The sequence below is a fragment of the Rhipicephalus microplus genome, chromosome 3, assembly GCF_043290135.1.
Source record: "Rhipicephalus microplus isolate Deutch F79 chromosome 3, USDA_Rmic, whole genome shotgun sequence".
In the NCBI taxonomy this organism is placed as follows: Eukaryota; Metazoa; Arthropoda; class Arachnida; order Ixodida; family Ixodidae; genus Rhipicephalus; species Rhipicephalus microplus.
Genome location: NC_134702.1, coordinates 220,699,673 through 220,722,797, shown reverse-complemented (window position 1 = coordinate 220,722,797; position 23,125 = coordinate 220,699,673). Strand labels below are relative to the sequence as shown.

General features: G+C 43.7%; 1 protein-coding gene across 3 annotated transcripts in view; it reads left to right on the top strand.

Moving 5' to 3' along the window:
• Nucleotides 1–17,787, top strand: part of LOC119176344 (fatty acid synthase-like) — a 220,445-nt gene extending 202,658 nt beyond the window's left edge. For all 3 annotated transcript variants that reach the window (XM_075890734.1, XM_075890733.1, XM_075890732.1), the window contains 3 exons: nucleotides 108–351; nucleotides 13,544–13,777; nucleotides 17,517–17,787. In XM_075890734.1, the coding sequence (XP_075746849.1) occupies nucleotides 108–351; nucleotides 13,544–13,777; nucleotides 17,517–17,713 (675 nt within the window). In that variant the 3' untranslated portion in view covers nucleotides 17,714–17,787. The remainder of the gene's footprint in view (nucleotides 1–107; nucleotides 352–13,543; nucleotides 13,778–17,516) is intronic.
• Nucleotides 17,788–23,125: the final 5,338 nt, after the last annotated feature.

Below are 23,125 nucleotides of genomic sequence, written 5' to 3'. Positions count from 1 at the left end.
TCAAACTCCCCTCCTCGCGTATCGAAATATTGTCAGATGATTGTCAGATTGGTCAAATTTGTTCAGTTGCGATGAGACACTTTGACAGAATATTTCAATGAATGCAGGAGCTTCGTGACGGGCTTATTGAGAACCAGACCGCTGAAGCCTTTGAGACTGTGTTCAAGATCAAGATTGATGGCACCCGAAATTTGGATCGATTCTCCCGTAAGATGTGTCCGGAGCTCGACCACTTCATCGCTTTCTCGTCCCTGGCGTCTGGCGTAGGCAACGTTGGGCAGACTAACTACGGCTACGCCAACTCAGCCTTGGAACGCGTCTGTGAGCTTCGAGCTGCACAGGGACTACCCGGTAAGTGTTTCTTACAGGTGACAGCTATTTGCTAGAAATGACAAAAATGCAAAGACAGAGTGTAAATACCGAAGCGTGTTCAATGAATAATTGTACCCATTGAGACGGGTTGGTCAAAAGGGAGCGTGACGCGCGCGTGTCTGTTACCTTACTAGACACGATGGGCACAACGACGCTATGCGAAGGAAGCGTGAACACTGCTGAGTCTGACGTGACCGGTGTCTATTGGCGCGCCCCGGTGGTCACCCGACATCGTGCCAGGGCGCGCATACAGGGACGGCAGATTTGAGCATGAGGCAATAAATCATAATGCTCTCATCGTAAATTTTGTTTTTGGAGACTTTTGGGGGACTGCTGGAAATTACTAGGGGACCCTTACAGTGAAAGAAAAAAAGAGATGGTGGGGGTGTCACATATTAACACTACATGCAGCGTGGAAGAGATATTTTTTATTTCCTTATGGCAAAGGTTAGTCACACTAAGAGGACATGTCAGCTAGACCTCAACGCCTTGTAAATGTTTCGGGCATTCTGCAGACATTATCAACCTATGCCTGATTGCGCTCTTCGCGAGCACGAAAATGCATGCTCGGGTTCGAAGGTCACTGAAAAGTACAACAAAAGCTTTTAGTCAAATCGTAGAAAAAGGTAATGAAATGTCACCTGTGCTGAACAGTGAAGGTGAAATAAGCAAAAAAAAAGAACATTTGAAGGGATGGATGTCAAGTGACAGTGCAGCTGCAGAAAACGTTATTCGTGGGATTTCTCCTTCTAGAATGGGTTCCGTGGACCAGCCGCAATGACTTTGCAGACATCCAGGGGTCCGCGGACATGCGTTTAAAAACAACGGCTCTAGATAATTTTGTGCGTCTCGTGGAAGAGTGTCCACTTCGTGCTTTGCAGATGTGTCGAGAAGAACGAGAGCTTATTGTGAAAAGTACGAAGAAGTGTATGAAATGGCTGGTATCTATATTCTTTTTCTAAACATTTAAGATTAAGTGGCTACCCACCCACTTTACAAGGTCATCATTGAACGAACATCAGGCTTCCAATTCACCTTGCAAAATGAACTGTAGGTGTCCTAAGCAGAAGTTTTCCGCTGAAGCACAGCAAAAAATTTTTTGATGCGAGGTACAAGTGGAGTCATCTACTCACTTGACACACTTCTTGTGTTTGAGTATATTTATCTCCGACAAAGAAGCATTATGTAAGGTGGCAAATATGTTAGTTGAAGCAAACTTTTCTGGAATTGATTGTCGTTTATGGAATGGTTGTAGCTGGTTGTGCGACTGCAGCGAAGTGTGGCTAGCCGTGGGAGCCAGTAGAGGCAAATGAAAAGGTTCAGTGCAAACGTGGACAGAAGAGGGAAGTCAAGAAAGTGAAAAAAAAGCACCGATTATCCCTCTTTTTCGAATCCGTATAACATGAAAGTGAAACCTATCCTCAGAGAGAAAGTTTAGCGTTAACTGTGCATTGTTTCGCCTCAATGGTGAATAATGCGTGCTACAGCAACAAAATTGCATTGTCTCGCAAAGGAGGGCAAGCAGCTAAGAACTTGTAGCACACACCTCTGGTATAAATCCCGCAATAAATGAGAATACACAGAACGAGTGCGCAAAAACAGCTGTCACCTCGGCACTTAAAGAACAAGAAGAACCAGGTGGTCTTAATTTTCGGAGCCCTCCTTACGGCGTCTATCATATTCATATGGCTGTTTTGGGACGTTAAAACCTACCTATAAAATTAAACAGAAACAACGACGCACAAAATGAATGCACAGGTACACACAGAATGAGCGCGAACGGCTGTCATAATTCTGGTTTCGTGTGTGAGCAATGCGCTCCTTTCGAAAACGCGGCTGTGGCAGCAAGCGAATCGACATTCGCTCTCTTTGTACCTGCTGCAATTTCGAAACAAACTTGCGCAGGAAGCACAAAAGGTAAAAATTGCCCAAATCACGAAATAAGCCCCCGCGCGAGTGAGCCACCACGCTAGAGAACATCTCCATACGCACTTGGCCCATGTCCTGTAGAGGCGTGCGCCCATAGCAGTGCGGAACGATGACCTGCATGTGGAGAGAAGGAGGAAGCGACCGAACATTTGATAATGTTCTGTAAAAGGCTCCACCATATAGTCCAAGATAATGTTGCGGAATTTTTCAAAGCATTGGGGTTAGGAACAGTGAAGGCGAAACAAAGTTTAAATTGGTCGAAATAAACAGGAGGGGTTAACTGATTGGGGGCTACAGTCAAGGTGCGAGTGAAATTCAATCCTTCACCACATAGTGATAGTAATTAACTTTATGGCTAGGTGGCCCAAGCCGCAGCCTGATCTTAGGGTATGTCAACATGAAGGTGTGCAAAATAGGTTGAAGTGGGGAGAGACAGACGAACAGCAAAGAAAGGAGAAACTGATGGTATATGGGTTTGAAGAAACACATCTTACGGACATAGAACAACCACCTAGCAATCGGGACTACGCATGAGAATACTGCAATAAAACATAAAGCAGCAGAAATGGGGGTGTTATTGGGGCATTTCTTTATAAAAGTACAGAGCGGCAAAGGGTAAAGCAGGAGTGCAGGGAACATTTATTGCTAAAAGGGAAAGTGGCAGGGCAGATGACACTTCTGGGTTTTGTATACTTGTGGACAGGAGCAAAAGCCAGAGAGGAAAACCAAGAAATGGTGCATTGCATGGGAAAGGACATTGAAGACTTAGGAGAAGAGTGCGAAGTAGTTATTTTAAGAGGTATGAATGAACACATGGAAGATATTGATGGGTATGCTCACCCATTAGGCAGAAAGCCCATGGATTTGCGTGAAAGGCATAATTTAATTATTTGAAAAAGTACCGAGAAGTGCGAAGGACAGTTAATATGGGAAATGGGAAGGCTGCAGTCGACGATAGAATACGTAACGATGTCACATAGGATGTATGATCAGTCAAGGGTGATGAAACTAGATTCGTATGGGTCCAAAAGCTTAGGTAGTGATCACAAACGTATCAAGATGAGTTTCGGAAGAGAAATGAGAATGGGAAGAAGGCATTATGAGCAACCACAAGGTAATATTTATTCAGAAAGACAAATTGAATTAGCAACTAAATACATTGAGGAAACAATCACCGAGGATAGAAAACAAAGTGAACGTACACAAATCAAACTCGAATGCTTGAGTTAGAGCTAGCTAAGGTACGACTCAAATCAACCATAAAAATGAGACACAATCCCAAGGGCTGGTGAGGTGAGGAAGTTAAGGGAATCCTAGTAAGACGTCAGGAAGCCTCCTAAGAACACAGGTGTGGTAAAAAGAGGGGTGAACTGGAAGATGATATAAAAAATGCGATATAGTTTTTTAGTTTTAGAAGGAAAGCATTCAATCTGACCAGTAAAAATATTGGAAGAAAGAAGGCCCAATTGATGGCAGAAGTAAACAAAAAGGGTATATAGGCAGCTGCAAAGTTTCGGAACCATCTCTATTCTTTATGTAACAAGACAAGCATGGAACAAAGGTTTATAACTATTCTTCAAGGGGTTCGACTGGAAAGGTATGTGGCAATGAAATATATAAGAACAATGATCACACAAATTTTTAAATACCAAGAAAGCGTCGCATGCACTGTACAAGATGAGGATGAACCAGTTAGCCCAGTGGCTCCACTGGAACAACGAGAATAGAAAAAGGCAGAGAAGAGGGTTCCTAATGACACATCAACAGGCCCTAATGGCATCCCAATCATGATAATAAAAAAACGAGGACCAATCTCTAAGCAGACATTAGGAGAGGCAGCGAGAAAAGCAATAATAAATGGTGAAGCTCCCGTTGAGCGGGAACTTAGCAGACTCAGCATGATCTCTAAAAGAAAGAGGGACAAAGCCAATATAAACAACTACCGTCCTATAACATTGACATCAGTAATTAACAGGCTGGTGATGCAGATAAAGGAAAGACTATAGACAGGGATGGAGAATGAGGGGGTGCTGAGTGAACAACAAAATGTGTTCCGTAAACGAAGACGTTTGGAGGACAATCTGTTTTCATTGATGCAGTGTATTGAAAAAGCGGAAAAAGAACACAGGCCTCTGTAGCTGGCATTCCTAGATAAAGAGGGAGCTTACGATAGTGTGATTCAAGAAGACTCATGGGGCATACTGGACACACTATAGATGTGGAAGTTGGAACAACTAATTTCTAAAGGATATCTGTAAAAGTAACAAGGTAGTAATCAAATGGGAAGAACAGGTATCTGAACCTATAGAGATACAACATGGGCTTCGACAGGAATGTCCATTGTCACCTTTGTTTTTTATGCTGTATCTCCAGAGAATAGAAGCCAAATCAGAAGGGAGTTTACTCGGATTGAGCCTCTTTTTTGCCAGGCAAGGAAAACACGTTAACAGTCATTGCCAGCATTGATGAATGAAGATGATATAATAATAATAGCCGAACAAAAGAAGATCTGCAGTGAATGATCGACAGCTGTGGTAATGAGGAAGATAGGTTAAATTTGAAGCTCAGTTGGTAAAAATGGCAATCATGGTTTTTAATGATAATGAAGGCAGTGAGCATAGGACACAGAAAGCCACGCTATATATGGTGAATAAATACAAATATACGAGTGTGTGGATAAATAAAAACGCTGAGTACCTAAGAGACAACGAAAAATACGTATTGACCAAAGTTAACATGAATGCCGCTGAAATAAAAATAGGGAACTGTCGAACTACAACAGGTATGACGTTGTGAGAGGGATTTGGAAACGTGTCACGGTTCCGGGTTTGACGTTCGGTAATGCGGCCTTGTGCATAAGATCAGGGGTGCAAGCAAGATTGGAAATTAAACAACGTGGCATAGGTAGACTCTTTGGAAGCACACAGGAGCACTCCAAATGAGGGGGTATAGCGTGACATAGGAAGGACACCGTTGGAGTGCAGGAAAGCTAGCAGCAAGATAGAATTTGAGGAGTGATTGAGTAAAGTGGAAGTGAAGCATTGGGCTAAGAAAGTTTTGAGGTACTTCTAGATGAAGAGTGTTGATACTAAACGGATGAAGCGAACTAGAAAATTTTCAAGCAAATATTTAGACAACAGCAAACTACCAAGCGAAAAGGAAACATTGGTTAAAAAGAAGGTCAAGGAAACAAAGAGGGATATGTGGAAAATTGGAATGATTACGAAATATACACTAGAGACTTACCAAACTTTCGAACAGGAAACTGTTAAAGAAAAGATCTACGATACTTCTCGAAGTAGTTCTCTGGTGTTCGAGGTCACAGTTGGTGTGTTGTGGACAAAGACGTACCGAGCCGAATACGAAGACACAAGCACGTTATGTAGTGTGTGTGTGGAGAGGAAAAAACAACTGAACATTAGACAATGTTCTGTAATGAGCTGCATATTTTAGCCCATGGTAATGGCACCGATCAGCTTGTTCGCTGTAGTATACAAGCTATTTACAAAGGTAATTGATAACAGAGTAAAGAAAACATTAGAATTCAATCAACCAAAGGAACAAGCAGAATTTCGAACAGGCTACTCAACAATTGACCACATTCATACTATCAATCAGGTAATAGAGAAATGCTCAGAGTATAACCAACCACTATACATACCCTTCATAGATTACGAGAAGGCGTTTGATTCAGTAGAAATATCAGCTGTCATGCAGACACTGCGGAATCAGGGCGTAGATGAAGTATATATAAACATTCTGGAAGAAATCTACAGGGGATCAACTGCTACCATAGTACTTCATAAAGAAAGCAACAGAATACCAATCAAGAAGGGTGTAAGGCAGGGGGACACAATCTCCCCAATGCTATTTACCGCGTGCTTACAGGAGGTTTTCAGAAGTCTAGAATGGGAACAGTTAGGGATAAGAGTTAATGGAAAATACCTTAGTAACTTGCGCTTCGCCGATGACATTGCATTGCTGAGTAACTCGGGGGACGAATTGCAACTCATGATTACGGAGTTAGACAAGGAGAGCAGAAAGGTGGGTCTTAAAATTAATCTGCAGAAAACGAAAGTAATGTACAACAACATCGGAAAGGAGCAGCGCTTCGAGATAGCTAATAGTGCACTTGAAGTTCCAAAGACTAGGTCTACTTGGGGCAGGTAATAACCGCAGAGCCTAACCACGAGATTGAAGTAACCGGAAGAATAAGAATGGGGTGGAGCACATTCGGCAAGCACTCTCAAATTATGACAGGTAGATTGCCACTATCCCTCAAGAGGAAGGTATATAACAGCTGTATCTTGCCGGTACGTAGCTACGGAGCAGAAACCTGGAGACTTACAAAGAGGGTTCAGCTTAAATTGAGGACGACGCAGCGAGCAATGGAAAGAAAAATGATAGGTGTAGCCTTAAGAGACAAGAAGAGAGCAGAGTGGATTAGGGGACAAACGGGGGTTAAGGATATCATAGTTGAAATAAAGAAGAGAAAATGGACATGGGCGGGGCATGTAGCGCGTAGACAGGATAACCGCTGGTCATTAAGGGTAACTAACTGGATTCCCAGAGAAGGGAAGCGGGTTAGGGGGAGACAGAAGGTTAGGGGGGCAGATGAGATTAAGAAGTTTGCGGGTATAAATTGGCAGCAGCAAGCACAGGACCGGGTTAACTGGCGGAACATGGGAGAGGCCTTTGTCCTGCAGTGGACGTAGTCAGGCTGATGATGATGATAATGATGAATGGCACAGAATTTTTCAAAGCATCGGAGTTTAGGGACAGTGAAGGCAAAATAGACTTTAAACTGGTAGAAATAGCCAGGAGGAGGCTGACTGATTGTTGGGTGGTTAAAATCAAAGCGCTAGTAAAATTTAGTCTTTCAAAACATAGCGATAGCACTTAACTTATTGGCCAGGTGGGGTGAGCCGCCGCCTGATCTAAGGGGCACAGCCAGATCCATCTATTCATCTATCCAAGACCTAGCTATACGTGTGTGTTGCAACGTGTCGGTGCGTGGCTTTCCTTCTTTTGTTTTTGACATGGCTTCACGCCCTCTCGCTATGGAGAGAGGGGGCACGAGGTTGCGCAAAGCAACGCTCCCTTCTCCGTTAATAGGTACAGGACGCTGCATTGCGCGGGAAATCCAAGCGCTGACGCGCAGCAACGCGTACGAATGGCAAGGCCTTTAGAGCTTCCGCGCGAAACGCTTGGCTGTCATTGCAACTCGGTACTGATGAAAAAAACACACTGAAGTTCCTGAGATCCGAGGCCCGCCAGCAGTACGTGGTGTGTTCAAATGGCTCGTCGTTAACACGTGCGGGAAGGTCGGCTCTTTGGCTTAGTGGTTAGCGTCTCACGAGCGCGGGCACACGTGTTCGAAGCCCAGCTGCGAAACTTTTTTGTCATAATTTTTCTTTAAGATCTATAGTTATATATTTTACAACGTCATATACATGACAGAATTAAGTCCGTGGAGTCAACGCCATCGTTGTCATCAAACAGTTTTGTGTTTAAAAAGCCTGGTATTTAAGAAAAAGCAAATGACTAAAGGATTTGCTGCATTGTAGGTGCAGTTTGAATGCTGCTGCCGGATAGATAATCAGCCCAATTAAATGCTTTTATGAAACTTCACGACTATAAAAAATTGCAAACTAACAATATTACAATACAGTGACACAGCGATACAACAGGTATGATTGGCGAACATCTAATCGATGCATGGTGCTCCAATATCTGCAACTAACTACAAACGCTGCTATACGAGGATGGGGTGAGATACCAGTAACTTTTTTGTATTCTACCATTCATTATGTATCACCAGGGCTTAGTTATTTTCGAACATTGCTGCTCTCCCAATTGAGCTTGAAGCCATCGATGATCTAAACTGCCAGCAGTCAAACGAAATCATCTACGCAATGACAAGTAACTGCTACACAAGACCTGACGAAAGTTGACAATGCAGCGTGAACATGCAACGTTATGTTGTGACTGCTGAAGCTGCTACCTGCGTCAATGCAGAATATAGTAGATTTACCTTAATGTGAAGAGTATGCTGTGAACACTATCACTATTGCTTCTAGCGAGCACGCACACAGCACTTTAGAGCCACATTTATTGTCTGTTGCCCTCCCACCCCATGAGGGGGCGGAGGAGGAGGAAATAACTTTATTAAACAAAAAAACGGCAAGAAGTGAAAACCTTGTCTCGCCTAGGTGGCAGCCTTGAGGCTTGAGCTCTGACGGTATCCTCGGCTTGCCGAAGGACGTCGAGTTGCCCTTCTGGGTCTGCGCTTAGAAGTGCGGTCTCCCACTACTCTCCATTGTTGTATTTTTATATTACCCTGTCACTGAGGGGCAAGCCCACACTATATGATTGAGATCCGCCCTTTGATTCCAAAACTTACACAAATCTTAGTATACCTCGGGGTAGATGTAGTGAAGAGTTACCGGGTTCGGGAACGTGTTGGTTTGTAAGAGGCACCATGCCGTCGCCTGCTGTGGAGGCAGAAAAAAATATGAAAGGAAGGACAAATTCTTAACTTCATCTGTACCTGTGAACTATTAACCTGTAAAAGAAACGAGAAGCCTTTCACCTTCCTGCTTGTAAGAGCACTTCATGACAAGGTGAAGGCTTTCGGTTTGTGTGGCCCTTACACCTGCTGTCATCCCACTGGTAATCTGATCACATGGACTACTAAGTAGTGGGTGCCAAAGTGCTCCGTTACACTGGTGTATGCTGATGCATACCACTTATTATCGGCATACTAGTTTTGCAGGCTGAGTCTACAATAAAAGAGCGTGGCACTACTCGGAATATGCCCTTGGTAAAAGACTGAACATGCAAACACAGGCACAAGAGTGGAGTCATCACTACAGAAATGGCGACTTGGAAATAGCCGTGTGGTAAAACCTGGGCGCCTTAGTACTACTGTATCCAGCAACCAGCGAAGCAGCTGAGCCACCAAGACAGACAGAAAAAAGACAGACAAGTGCTGATTTACAACTGATTGGTTGGTTGGTAACAACTTTATTGCCGTTGTTTACAACTGATTCATTTGAAAAATATTCTTTAGTGACCATGATCGGGCCGTCAAATAAGCTGGGCTCGGCAGTCGCTGCGCGTGACTAGCCGGTTGGCGCGATCTTTCTCCTGCATTTACTCTACGTCTACAGATTGTTTACTCAATAACATATACATAATATGTTACCTTGAATAACAGATTGCGTCTATTCAATGAGACGGTCGAGACTTTGCACTCGTCTGTCTCTTTTTTCTATTTCTGCGTGTCACCTGAAGCGAAATGAGCGAAGTAATTTTTCGTTACTGCCCCCCCCCCCTCGTTGTTCTAGTGGCGCTAAGGTACTCAGCTGCTGACCCGTAGGTCGCGGGATCAAATCCCGGTTGTAGCGGCTGCATTTCTGATGAAGGCGGAAATGTTGTAGGCCCGTGTACTCAGATTTAGGTGCACGTTAAAGAACCCCAGGTGGTCGAAATTTCCGGAGCCCTCCACTACGGCGTCTCTCATATTCATATGGTGGTGTTTGGACGTTAAACCCCACAAATCAATCAATTAATTTTTCGTTGCTGGGTGCGTTTCTGTGCTGTGATTTTGAGCATGATCTTCAAAGAATTCCCTGCACCTTTGATAACTTTGCTAAGGTCAGACGATCATATTGTGTTTCCCACGGATTTCATGGCTTGAATGTACACGTTCGACCGAAGTCTGTCTGGTTGGGTATGAAAATGGGAGATGATTTAGACTCCAACGAAAAGTTTTCGAACAAATCTGACGTTTCGAAACCAACTTGGTTCCTTCTTCAGGGGTGACTGCAGGACTACGTAGCAGCGACGTCTTCAAAGCACTCGTGAAGCGGATAATGACCGCCTCTCCCATCTCTCTCTCGTTTTGGCGTGGAGCGCAGTTCACGTGTATACACTGGGGGAAGAGTTCCGAGAGAGCGGTTGATGCTATGGGCTGTCTTCTGTATGTGCCTTGAGTCGAAGAGCAACCTTATCTTTCAGTTCGGCTCGCTTTCAAAGATGGCCGTTGCTTTGAAATTTGTCCGGTGATCCAACGTCTCAGCATTTTTGGCGACTTCACTGCGCAATCTTGTAGAGCTTCCGCACATCGTTGGCGTGTTGCTTCAGTCGTCCCGGTAGGTATTTTGTCTCGCTGAAGGGCACTTGGCACACAGAATTTTGTAAACAACAACGGGGGTCCTGTCCTTTGTTGGCCGGTCTTTCGGGTGGGGCAGGAGGCGGCCCAACGTACACAAAGGCACGTGCGCGATGCGAACCCCTTCCTTCTTGAAGATCCGTGCCAACATCTAGCTGGTTCCCTGAATGTACGTGACCGGTACGCGTTTCGGGGGGATGCCAATTAAGGTTGATTGGGGTTTTTGTATCTTCTGTTGCTCTGCGCAGTGGGTGGCGGTTCGAATGAAGTTTTTCGGGTATTCGTTTTTCTGAGGTACGCAATTACGCGGGCCACTTCTTTCTTTCGCTCCGGGTCATTGGAGCTTAAGTTCTTAGCTCTCTGGGGTAGCGTGGTCACAACCGACGCCTTGTGGCAGGCGCGGTGGGAAGAATCAAATTGAAGGTAGCGGTCAGAGTGCGTTGGGCTTCCTGTGAACGGAGAACTCTAAGCCGTTGCGCTTTCTTGCCACCTGGTCGTCGAGAAAGGGCAGGCAGCGGTCGCCTTCACACTCGGTCGTGAATTGGTCGTGAATTGTCCCTGCCATAGAAAACCGACAAAAGTGGTAGAGCGACGACGCTGCTTCAGCTATCACCGAGGTCTTCTGTGCCTCTTTTTCCTTTCAAAAACCCCCTTTAAACCATTCCTCTGCGCGTAATAATATAGTTCTTTGTTGCTGCTTCGATTGACATCTCTAGTAATAACATGTTTGCTGCTACAGAAGGAGCAATTGTGAAGACAGCGAACGAGTGTACCATTTCTCCTAAATTCGAATATTTTGTAGACATTTTCTTAAATAGACTACGCTGCAGTTTTTCCGCGCAAGCAACAATTTGCCACTAAGAGACTGTGCTAGTGCACTAAAATGATTCATCAGTAGCCAAGTTGGCAAAATGAAACTGCAATGCCCTGGAAAAACATGTGCCATCAAGGTACTTCAATAGGATGTAATGATGTACAGACCTGTGTTGGCACATGAAAGTCAAAGGAATGTCGACAATTGCGGGTGCCATTTTGATGACAGCCTACATGCGTTTGTTGCAGTGGCGTCGCATTGGTATACCTCGCTTGATGTAATGATGTATTACAAGAGAAAGAAGAATGTTTGCTTAAATTAGCTAATGTCCACTTTATGTGGTGCAGAAACATTTCTGAGAACCCTGTACCAGAAATACTGATGGCGTGTACATAGATTCAGCCCTTACATGAGGACTAACCTTGACTGGGAGCTTACTGGAAACGGCATCTGAAGGCTCATGTTTCTGCATTTGAGGTTGATAAGGTTGCTGGCTATTACGTTTTCAGGCAGACAAGGTACATGAAAGTGTACATTTACCCGCGAAATGTCTATACGACACTGTGCTGTCAATCAGCAGCTGTTTCTCAGCCTGTGTTATTACGGAATGCGTTACCAAGAGTTTACAAATTGTGTTGTGATCTAACCTTTCACTGTGGTATTAGCAGTGACAATTCGAGACTGCTGCTGCTAAACTCTTCAATAGAAGTACTGCAGTAATACACCACCAATATGACGCATGTGCATAACGTATATGACAACTGCTACAAAGATTTAAGGCAATAATTGACGCCGCATAATGAAAAAAGAACAGCAGCGATAAATTTATGACTCATTTTTACACATAATTTGTTTAGAATCGATAGGAAAAAAACCGAAAAAAAGCATTGCACCTATAACCTTTTAAATATAGTTCGAACTTTGATGATCTTTCAAATTCGAATAATTTCGGGGGAACCAAGAGAGCTTCAATCGTTTCTACATACCTGCCTGCCTGCGTGCTTACCCAAAAAAGCCGCCCATATTGTAGCGCTCTCGAAGTCGTCTCCTTAGTTTGATACATACCGACTTTAGCATTAGGAGGCGTGAAAGTATGGTGAGCATGGTTCCCTGCTCATCCCCCCCCCCCTCTAAGAAAATAATGTAATGTTCTTGTTGCTTATGCCTTGCCCTAATTCGCACTAGAAATATGTAATGCATGGCCACATACTGCAATACATGTTGTGCGGGTATTTTCCATAAGTGACTCACACAGTCTTCCTTACTGCACTATATATAGTCAGGACATGTCGGAGTTCAAAAACGAGCTTCGTATAATTGGCCCTAGAAGATGTTAACGCGGTCAGAGATCGATCATATGTTAAAGGTGTACGGATACTTCTAGTCAACGCAACCGCCTCTGCCAATCTGAATCAATGTACTTCCACAGTGGCGACTCAGCTGGCTGCACTCCGGAAAGCCATGAACAGGCACCTGATGCTAGGATGCTGTTATCCAACCCGTAAAATACCTTACAGTCCATAAAGTTTTGCTCGTGGGTACATGTGTAGTGCTGCATCCTGAAAGGATGCAACACTAGACAAAGACGCTTCAAGTGCAGCGCTGTAGGGAAGTTCAAAAGGAAGCCAAAGTAACAGATCAAAATGCTGTCTTGCTGATCCCTACAATACGTTAAATCTGCCCAATTTTCAAACGTAAGCATTATGACTGTTATTCAAGTCTCTCAGGATAGTCGATATGGGTAAAACCAAATTGAATACTACACTTTGGACGGTACTCAAAACTTTCAGCGTGCATGATACAGGGGTACTTGCGGCATAAACGCAAACGGCATACCCTCCAGCACGCGTCTGCGAACTCCAAGTCATACTCTGGTTTCGAGGGCCAACCATTACAACCCAGCGTCATACCTGTGGAACCTGCATTACCGAGACCAAGTCCCAGTCCTTTCCCAGCAACTTCACTTGGGGGTTAGTAAACTCTAAGATATAATAATAATATATGGGGTTTAGCATCCCGAAACCGCCATATAATCATGAGAGACGCAGAAAAAAACCCTAGGGTATAACAGTCCACCCCGTGCAAACATTCAAACAGTTACTGCTTTCTTGTTCAGAAATTAGACCTACGAGTTTAATTTTTCGCAATAGCAATATCACTTGCAGTGAAGTCAGACTTGTGGCCGCAATCAAAACAATCCAATGCGGCACCAAAAATGTGGCACCGAACAAGATTTATTTCGAACGCTGCAGGAATAGCTATCCAGTGGGGTGCCATCGCTGATGTAGGTGCATTCCATGAAAAAATGGGGGATGATGCTACTATTGCCGGCACCGTGCCTCAGCGGATAAGTTCGTGCATCGCACTCATGGACCAATTCTTGAACCAGAACCATCCTGTCGTTTCAAGCTGCGTGAAGGCTGATCCCACTACGGAGGTCAGCAAAAACAAGGGAGGCATCGTCGAAGTGATCGCTCAAATCCTTGGTACGTTCATTGATTTTCTTATTTTGTGCGTGGTAAGGTCAATAAATCAGGAAACATTTTGACAATGATGGACAACTGTATATTTAGGGTTGTTAATTCAACTCTTGTAATAGGAAGACAGGTAGCCGTGTGGCAATATCACATTTTCAACTTTAAAGCTAATCGAAGCATTGAGAATAAAGAGCTAATAGAAGGGTACATGTCTTGAGTGCTTTTAGATACACATAATGGAAATTGGAAGTTCTGGTAAATATCAATGTTTCTTAAGAACAGACAAAAGGGCGTTTTTTGTACAAATAATGTACACAAATGTTAGGCAGTGTACACCATGTCTGGTTTACAGTTCTATATCGGCAATGATGCAAAGCTGTCAAGAATAAGGACGATTGTTTGGTAGGTATGGAGCAGTCACATAATTGCGCATGTCTCAGCTTCCCGGGAACGCAAAAAACAGCCGATAAACTGGCCCCGCAACTTCTGATGACGCGTGAGTTGGGACGGAAAAGTGGGTTGTATGCACAAGTTGTCGCGGAAAATATTGCATTGATATGTTTTTCCAACAGAGTATACGAACGAATCTACAAATAGGGTAATGGTTTGGCACAGTTGTAGCCGGGGCATCTACAACGTCACTTGGCGTCAATTCAATCTAAGCAGCAACAGACAAAGGCTTAAAATATACAAGTATCATTTCGTTCAGGTGCTGAGCACCATAGACACCGGTAACCGCATGACAGTGAGCTTGCTGACGCGCCAGAAATTCCGTGTACGTGCAACCCTATAGCGATCAAGATTGTAAAAAGAGGCCGCCAGAAATGGCGTGGAACGTTCTTCCTTTTAACAGCAGGCAGTCTTGTTAGATAAGCACTACATTTTTTTGTCATGGTAGCGCAAGTTAATGAGCTTTCTCAATGCACACATCATGATTGATTGCGCACGAGCACGATGAGCACTTTGCTCTGGCAACTCTAGCTGTGAGCTGCTTTAGTTGACGCAAAACGGCGAAGAAATAAACGAGCTGCGTGCAGAGATTGTGGTTATATCAGAAGAAAAGAAAAGAAAGGTGCCGACCCGCAACTGTCTCTGCTTACGAGGACACCTCAACAGGTCAGCAGAGGAATGGGATATGGGGAATAAAAGATATAGAGAGAAAGAATAAAAAGAATAGAAGGAAAATAGATGGATAAGAAGCCGCCAGCCAACGAGAGGAAAAAAGAAGGAGATAGGAAAGTGGAGATCCGGTCGAAGCAGTCCAAGGGCGGGGTGCCACAATGCGAGAGCTGCACGGCATCAGGAGACCGCGGAGGGCGAACCAGTCGGCGGGAGCTACGCTGAAGTCGGAGATCGCGAGGGCACAACCGTCCAGCTTGAAATCCTCCGAGCGAATGCTGCGTGCAGCAAATAGCAGTGCGTCAACACAACGCATAGTTTGTTGACCATGAAAGGCAAGCAATGGGCTTCTCATAGCGCTCCGCCAGAAAATTATCTCAGAAGCTATCTAAACGAACAACTTCACCTGCCCGTGGCCAGGAATTTCTTTCAGAAGGGTGGAGGGCACACTTGATAACTACCTATACCATTTTAGTTAAAAAAAAACGCCGGTTAACATAAATATTTTTGGTACAGATCACCTTTTCAGAATTTCGAGGAATAAGACAAGAATGCTCGGGCACCCTATTCCCAACTGGCTACGTACTTGTCGGCTGATATTTATACTGACGCCTTCCCCAATCACCATTGTCTCACCCTCGTTTTGTTCAGATACATTTACATAATGTCATCGCTGTATTCACGCAGAAGTCCGAACTATAAGTCATCTGCTCAATGCAGTAACCGGAAACGGGGAATAGGCTTGAAGGTGGCTTTCACTGTACAGAGACCGTAAGACAATCTATTGTTTCTGTGACAAAAAAGCAATCGCGACAAGTACCAGCTGGTAGAAAAAAAACGAGAATCTATGGCGTAGACGGTCAATGAATATGTTTCATGAGGCTTGGTTGGGAATCCGTCGGAACTAGCTTTCAATAGTAACTACTTCTAATTTTCGTGGTCATACTGCAGTTGGCCGTCATTCCAATGGTCTCGCGTCAATACGCTCGGCGTATTAGAGCAAAGCTAGCATTTACAACGTTTTTACAATGACCAGCTTGTTTTACAACATACCCAAGTACCTACAACAGAGGATACGCAACTGTACCACCAATGTCGCCAATATTGCTCTTCAAATAAACAAACAAAAAAGCATATACACGAACAAAAAACTATAGAACTGAAGCTTATTTTTTTTCATCTCTTGCGACGTGAGCTTTGTAAAAGTAAAACGTTTTTATACTTAGTTGTTATTGTGCTTTCCTGTTCCTTCATTTCATCCAGTAAGTGATTTGATAGATACTGTTGTCTATCATAACTACCCTATACTGGCATGTAATACTCCATGCTTAGCATCCCGAAAGACCAGAGTGAACTGATGTTGCAACAGTAAGGCTGTGGTATATTTTTTTTCATCTATAACGCACAGTATTTCACCATGAAAGACCGGTATTTTTAAATTCTTCAGGAACAGGCCTACCACCGCCCACTATTCAACATTCCGGAACATGATGTGGCGGCTTTTGAAGCAACTGAACTGTGGTGCGGCGCAAACAGCATGTGATCACTTATAGCGAAATTCTGCGTAACGATCACTTGTGGCGATGCTAAGTAGCGACGTGCTACTTTTGCTTGCAACTTTTCCCAATGAAATACCACATGTCCACGTGCGAATAGCACTACCTGGTAATACACGTTTTGTTACATGCGGGCAGTGAAATATTCTGTAGGCTTTTTTTAATTGCACAATAAATGCTCACTAATCCTTAACTACTAGAAGCTGTTACCGAATAACTATACTGCAAGTCACTATTGCAGCGTCCATCAAGGTGCACAAAGAGTTATGAACGGTAAAATTGTTCTGCAGACGTTTTAGTGTTAAGCTGGAAGAAAATTCATACCGATTTTGCAGAAATAAAAGCTAGCCGAGAAAAACTTCTTCCTTGCCCGGAGCTCGAACCCAGATCACCACATTTCAAGGTGGATTCTCTACCAACCTTATGAACATCAGCCTACATTTTTGTGCTACTTTGCGCTAGAACAGGGTGGATAAATTCAAATAGCTGCATTGAACACACGCGCAATCACGTTCATCCTGTTCGCCACACCCCAAGCAGCCTCTATATGCAAATGAAGCATTCCCGCTCACAGCAGCCACGAAAAAGAAATTAGAAGTGCTCTCGTTAACAAGCTCCACGTTCTCGCCTAAATAGAAGTAAAATTTTTATTACTCAGTTTAGGTGCTACTACAAGCATGTATTCGCAGCGAAGGTTTGCAAGTCGTTCTAATCGCTTTATTGCACCAGACTGAACTACACGGGTGCACTCAGTTTCTCTTGATCGAAATTTGACTGCCATGCTTCGCAAGCGGAACCTGCAATGATAAGCTCAGGAGCGCTGTGTCGAAGATTCTAAGCAACAATGGCACGCATGAGATATTTTTGTTGACTTAACAAAAGTATCGCTTCAGCCTAAAGCAGCAAAAGGCCAGTGTTCATTATTATAGCCAAACTACGATTCAGTTAAACATCACCAGTACCTACAGATAAAACTAAATGTAACAAACGAAGTTAAAAGGACCCAAAAGCACTACAACTTTTCGAATTGGTGATGTCTGACGCTACATAAACACTTTTTGCCACTCTTGCAGGCATGAAGGATTCCTCAAGACTGAACCCAACGACTTCCTTGAGTGAATTGGGCATGGACTCACTAATGGCTGTAGAAGTGCGGCAGGCTATCGAGCGACACGTCAGTCTTACGCTATCTATGAAGGAGATACGGCAACTGACCATCGAAGCGCTGCGAAAGTTGGGTGAAAGCACAGAAGCCAAAAAGCGAACCTAATACTACCTTACAAATATCCAAGTTCAATAAACTTCCTCAATTCTAATGGCAAATAAATACCACGCAAAGATTTCCACGTGACTCAAGTTTTTTTATTTATGGCATACAAATCTCGCGTTAAAGAAAGCAAAACGTTTGGCTTCTTCAGGTGGCACTACAACTCAGCGGAACAAATTATCTGTAACTTCGGACATTCATTCGTTGGGCACATTCTCATCACTTCGATGGTGTAATATTCTTCTTATCAGTTAAAACATCCTTGTAAAGGCTGTGTAATTCTTGTAGCAATTGATACTTGAGGTTTAATGTCCCAAAACCCCCATATGATTATGAGAGACACCGTAGTGGAGGGCTCCGGAAATTTCGACGACCTGAGGTTCTTTGACGTGCACCCAAATCTGAGCACATGCGCCTGCCACGATTCCGCCTCCATAGGAAATGCAGCCGCCGCAGCCGGGACTCGATCCCGCGACCTTCGGTTCAGCAGCCGAGTACCTTAGCCACTAGACCGCCGCGGTGGAGCATTCTTCTAGCAATTTACACGTAGTTACGTTCAAGGTAACAAAGAAATACAAGTAAATCGTTGTTTATGAGCTCCGTGGTTGGTGAAACAATCTTCGTTCGGCCTTCTTCATTTCCCCAGAAAAACTAGGCACTCAAGAACATGTCTGTCCATAGAGGTGGTGGTTGGGTGATCAAGCTCAGCTTTGTGTTCAACTAGCCTGCGTCTTCCACCAATCAACCACGTGGCCCAACAATGAACCGCCAATGAATCCGGTCTTCTGCTTCCTGCTGGTACGTTGTATCTGCGACATTTTAATGTCATTAGCCCTCCTAACTCTCTGTCTTTCCCTCGTGGGTTTCGTTCACTGGGAAACCGGTCAGTTACCCTCAATGACCAGTGGTTATCCTGTGTCTGCGTGCTAAGTGCTGGTCCCGTGTCTATTTTTTGCTCTTGATTTCAGCTATGACGTCCTTAACCCCGACTTGTTCCCTGAACCACTCTGCTTTCTTCTTCTCGCTTAAAGTTACACATATGCCACTTTCCATCGTTCGCTTCGTCGTCCTCAATGAAACCTGAACCTTCTTTGTAAAGCCTCCAGGGTTCTGCTCCATAAGTAATTACCGGGAAGATGCATCTGTTATATATCTTCCTCTTGAGGGTTAGTGGTAGATTACCATACATGCTTTGAGAATACTCGCCTATTGTGATCCACCCAATTCTTAAGAAGCGGATCACATTTGGCTCCACGGTTCGGCTCCCCGGTTACCTGTCCTAAGTAGGCTCATTTATTTGCAACTTCTAGCATCCTTGCACATATTGCTAAGCGCTGTTTTCCGCCATGACTACAGGACATTCAGATTTACTGAATTTTCAGGCCTACCCTTCTGCTTTGCCTGTTAACTTAAGTAATCGTGAGCTGTAATTCATCCCATAATTTACTCATGAAAACAATGTCGTTATCGAATCAATGCTTACTAAGGTACTCCCCGTTGACTCTTATTCATTACTCATTCCAATATAGAGCCCTAAAAACCTCCTGTAAAATCACGGTGAATAGCAACGAAGAGATTGTGTTTCGCAGCCTTCCACCCATTTTTATCGGGATTTCGTCATTTCCTTTATGGAGAATGGTTTTGGATTCGCTGTACATTTCTTCAGGTATGTTTATGTAGGCTTTGTCGATACCCTGATTCCTCAGTACTTGCATCACTGCTGATGTCTCGACTGAGAGGCCTTCTCGTAATCTATGAAGGCTATGTATAGGGATTGCAGGTATTCTAAGCATTTCTCTATAACTTGATTGATAACGTGGTACTGCTCCATTGTGAAGAGGTCTGTACAGAACCTTGCTTGTACCAATGGCTGATTAACCTCCAATGTCACCCTCATTATATTAGCTATTATTTTTGTAAATAGTTCGTAGACAATGCTCAATAAGCTAATCAGCCTGCAATTTTTGAAGTCCAGGATGCCTTCCTTCTGATGAAGTAGAATAATGTTGGTGTTTTCCCAAGATTCTAGTACCTTTCCCGTCAGAAAAACTTGGTATTTAGGGTGGCTAGTTTTTCTAACACAAATGCTCCATCATCTTTCAGCTGGTTCGTTGTTACGTTGTCCTCGCCAGTGGATTTCTCCTTTTGCATTCTTTCTTCTTGCATTCTTTCTTTCTTGCATTCTTTCTAGGCTTTCATTACTTTCCTTGTCATTGCTTGCGTGATGGTGAATTCTGTTAGGCGATTATTCTTTTTTACAATATCATACTACCTGTTACAGCCTTTCTACAGCTCTCTGTAGAACTCCTCTGTCACTTCAAAAATCCTATATATATTGGTTATGGCATTGCCTTCCTGGTCCTTTGACGCGTACATCGCGTTTTTGCCTATGCAGAAGTTTGCCTTCTCAGCTGTAAGTTCTCTGCCGCTTTCTAAAGCCTGCTCAATTCTCTCTGTATTATACCTTGTGATGTCGGCTACTTTGCACCTATTGATTAGCTCTGAAAGAGCCACAAGCTCTTCGTGGTTGGTTGCATTTGATGCTTTCATGGTTTATCTTCTTTTATTTAAACCTTTGGTGTCCTGAGATAGTTTGCCAGTGGCCTGTCTGGGGACTGTACATCCGACTTTCATTGCATACTGTTTGGTGATGCTAGGAAGATTATTGTTCATTGTGTCAATGCTAATGTCGGTTACCTTGTTTAGAAACTCTGAATTTCCGTACTTTCCATTTCACCACTAGCTCATTATTTTGTGTTTTGCGTAACAGTTTATGCCTTCAATTTTTAAAATCTAGGTGAATACAAGCTGTTACCTTGGTCACTATGATTACTATGGTCACTGCTTTGGATCTCGCATACTACTACATCATTTACGCAGAATGAATTCTCATTCATTTTTAAATTTGCTATTAGGACTTCGCCGCGGCCATTTGTGGTTAGCCCATTTTTTGAAGAAAGTATTCAAGATCCGTAAATTGTTATGTTCCGCGAATTCTACTAATGAATTCCCTATGGCCTTTCAAGAGCCGATGTCACATCCCCCCCCCTGCATGGTCTCCAGCCTGTTTCTTGCCTATTTGGTATTCAATGCGCCCATCAATATAGTATACTGTATCGTTACCATATTCATTGCTGACCCGACGTCTTCGTAGAAGCGTTGAACTAAATGATCACCATGACTCGATGCAAGAGCGTAGGCCTGTACCGGTTTCATGTATACCTTTGGTTAATTGCTTGATGAAGAGGACTTCAGTTTTGACCGGCCACAACTTTTTGTTGAAGCTTGCATAATATTTTGCAAAAAAATCATTTTTGCAAGCGAAAATATGGTAATTTTATTTTAATAGAGTTGAGGTGGTCACCTAAAATGACAGCCATGCAGTAAGGGCCTACTGGTCACTTTTAGCGCAAGTGAAACTCCTAACTTCTATATTTCTTAGCGTCAGCTACCCAACAACATGCTTCCCTGTACTATCAACATAATAAGAACAACATATACCTATGAATCCGTAGGTATATCTCGGGTGAATAAAAAATCCCACCTCAATTCTTTTCTGTCAGCGAAGCCACGGTAGCAAAAGGTGTACCTATCCTGTAGCGATGTATAGCCCTCATCTGTCCACCGATGGTTAATTTTTGCGTTGATATAGGAGATAGTGGCCAGGTACTGCACCAGGGTAGCCAACCACTGAAGAGGGAGTGCATATGGGCAGGTGGTCGCCAGTGAGGCCGCACCTCAGACCTTTTTTTAAGAATTCCCTCACCACTCCTTTAAGTAATTATACAATTGGGAGTGGTCCGGCATCGGCGTTCGAACGGAATTTTGCCATTGCAGGCCAGGCTGATGCGCTATTTATAAGTCGGGGGTTCGGTGTCATTTTCTTCGCACTGTAGAATACCACCTGAGTGCCTATCAGTTCTTAACTTCATAATGCTCATTGTCCGCCAAGCATTCTCTTAACTGTCTGAAACTCCATATTTCTTAATTAAAAGAAAGGAATCCCGGCGACCCTTAATACTTTTGACTTTGCGAGCTTAGCCCAGTTTACTGATTTAGATGACCTCCTTGTCAGGCGTTTATTCAGCTGCAACTTCTTGCTACCCCGCTCGATTTTCACATTGTTGACTTCAATATGTCCGCACTGTGGACATTTTGCAAATTTTTAGGGGTAGAATTTCTATTTTGACGTTTCCTGTCAAATAACGAGTTACATGCTCCTGCTTTGCGAACTGACTGGCTACTTGTATGTGATCGTTACGTTGAGTGTATACGTCGCTTGTGGTTTCAGTGCACAAAAAGTAAACTCGAAAAGTTTCTAACTGAATAGAGTGGCGCTGCCTTTAAGGCTTTATTGTATTTTGCTGGCGTTTGTAGTAGTAACTGAAACTTCGGCAATCAGATATTATTGTAGACAATGTACCTCAGTCTAGAATAAGATATCTGTACGAGTAAGTACATCAACGGCTAGACTTATGACGTAGAATAGTGGATGAGAAGGTAAGCACAAAGCTTTTTCTATCTCTGGAGAGCAGTGAAAGGCAAAAAACTTCGTACGAAATCTTCGACGTATCACTCGCGACAAATATAGCGTCAGCTTCATTTGATAGACCCCGACGGCTGCGTTCACATGTTGTCTAGAAACCGACTCAGAACAACACAAATACAAAACGATAAGTCCATATGACAGGTACACGATGTTTATTTATGGTTTGTCACTCTCGGACTTTGTTTTAGTAGCATTTTGTACATGGGTGGTCAGGAAGGCCGTGACTACAGTAATGTCTTAGTTTCACACACGCGATGAAATAAATTTTAGTGCGTTCGAAGACCCGCTCGAAGTCTCGTCGCAAACTCGGAACATTTTCGTTCTGTGGTTCCAACCTTTGCAACTATATATGTATTACCATCCCCCTGAAGAATCGCCCTCCTTGCGCTCCTTTCCCAACCTCACGACAAACTTATGAGCAAAGCAGCGCCTTGGTAAACGTGATCCAGGCCCTATCGGAGCTGCAGCGCACCTCGGCACAGAAGAGCCATGAAATTACCTGGGCAGTCGAGTCAAGTATAGGGTTCTCTACTGCTCGCTGCAATATGGTATTCACTTTCTGCCTCGCCGTCTCGTACTGCTTTCAACTCAGCCACTGATCTTCTGAAAAAATCTACGTCCCGTCATTTCATGGAGCTGCTGTTAGCACTCTGCAAAACAGGTGGACGTGCTGGTGGTAGGCTTAGGCTCAAGTGTACCAACAGCACTTGACCGGATAGAACAACAACTGGAGGATATCTGATTCTTGTTTTGAACATATTCTTTACGTCGGTAGGGCGACCCACACAGATGACTAAAAGGAACACACACAGACAAGCGCTGCCTGATAAATTGTTTTACTTCGTCACACAAGTCCTTAAAGAGTA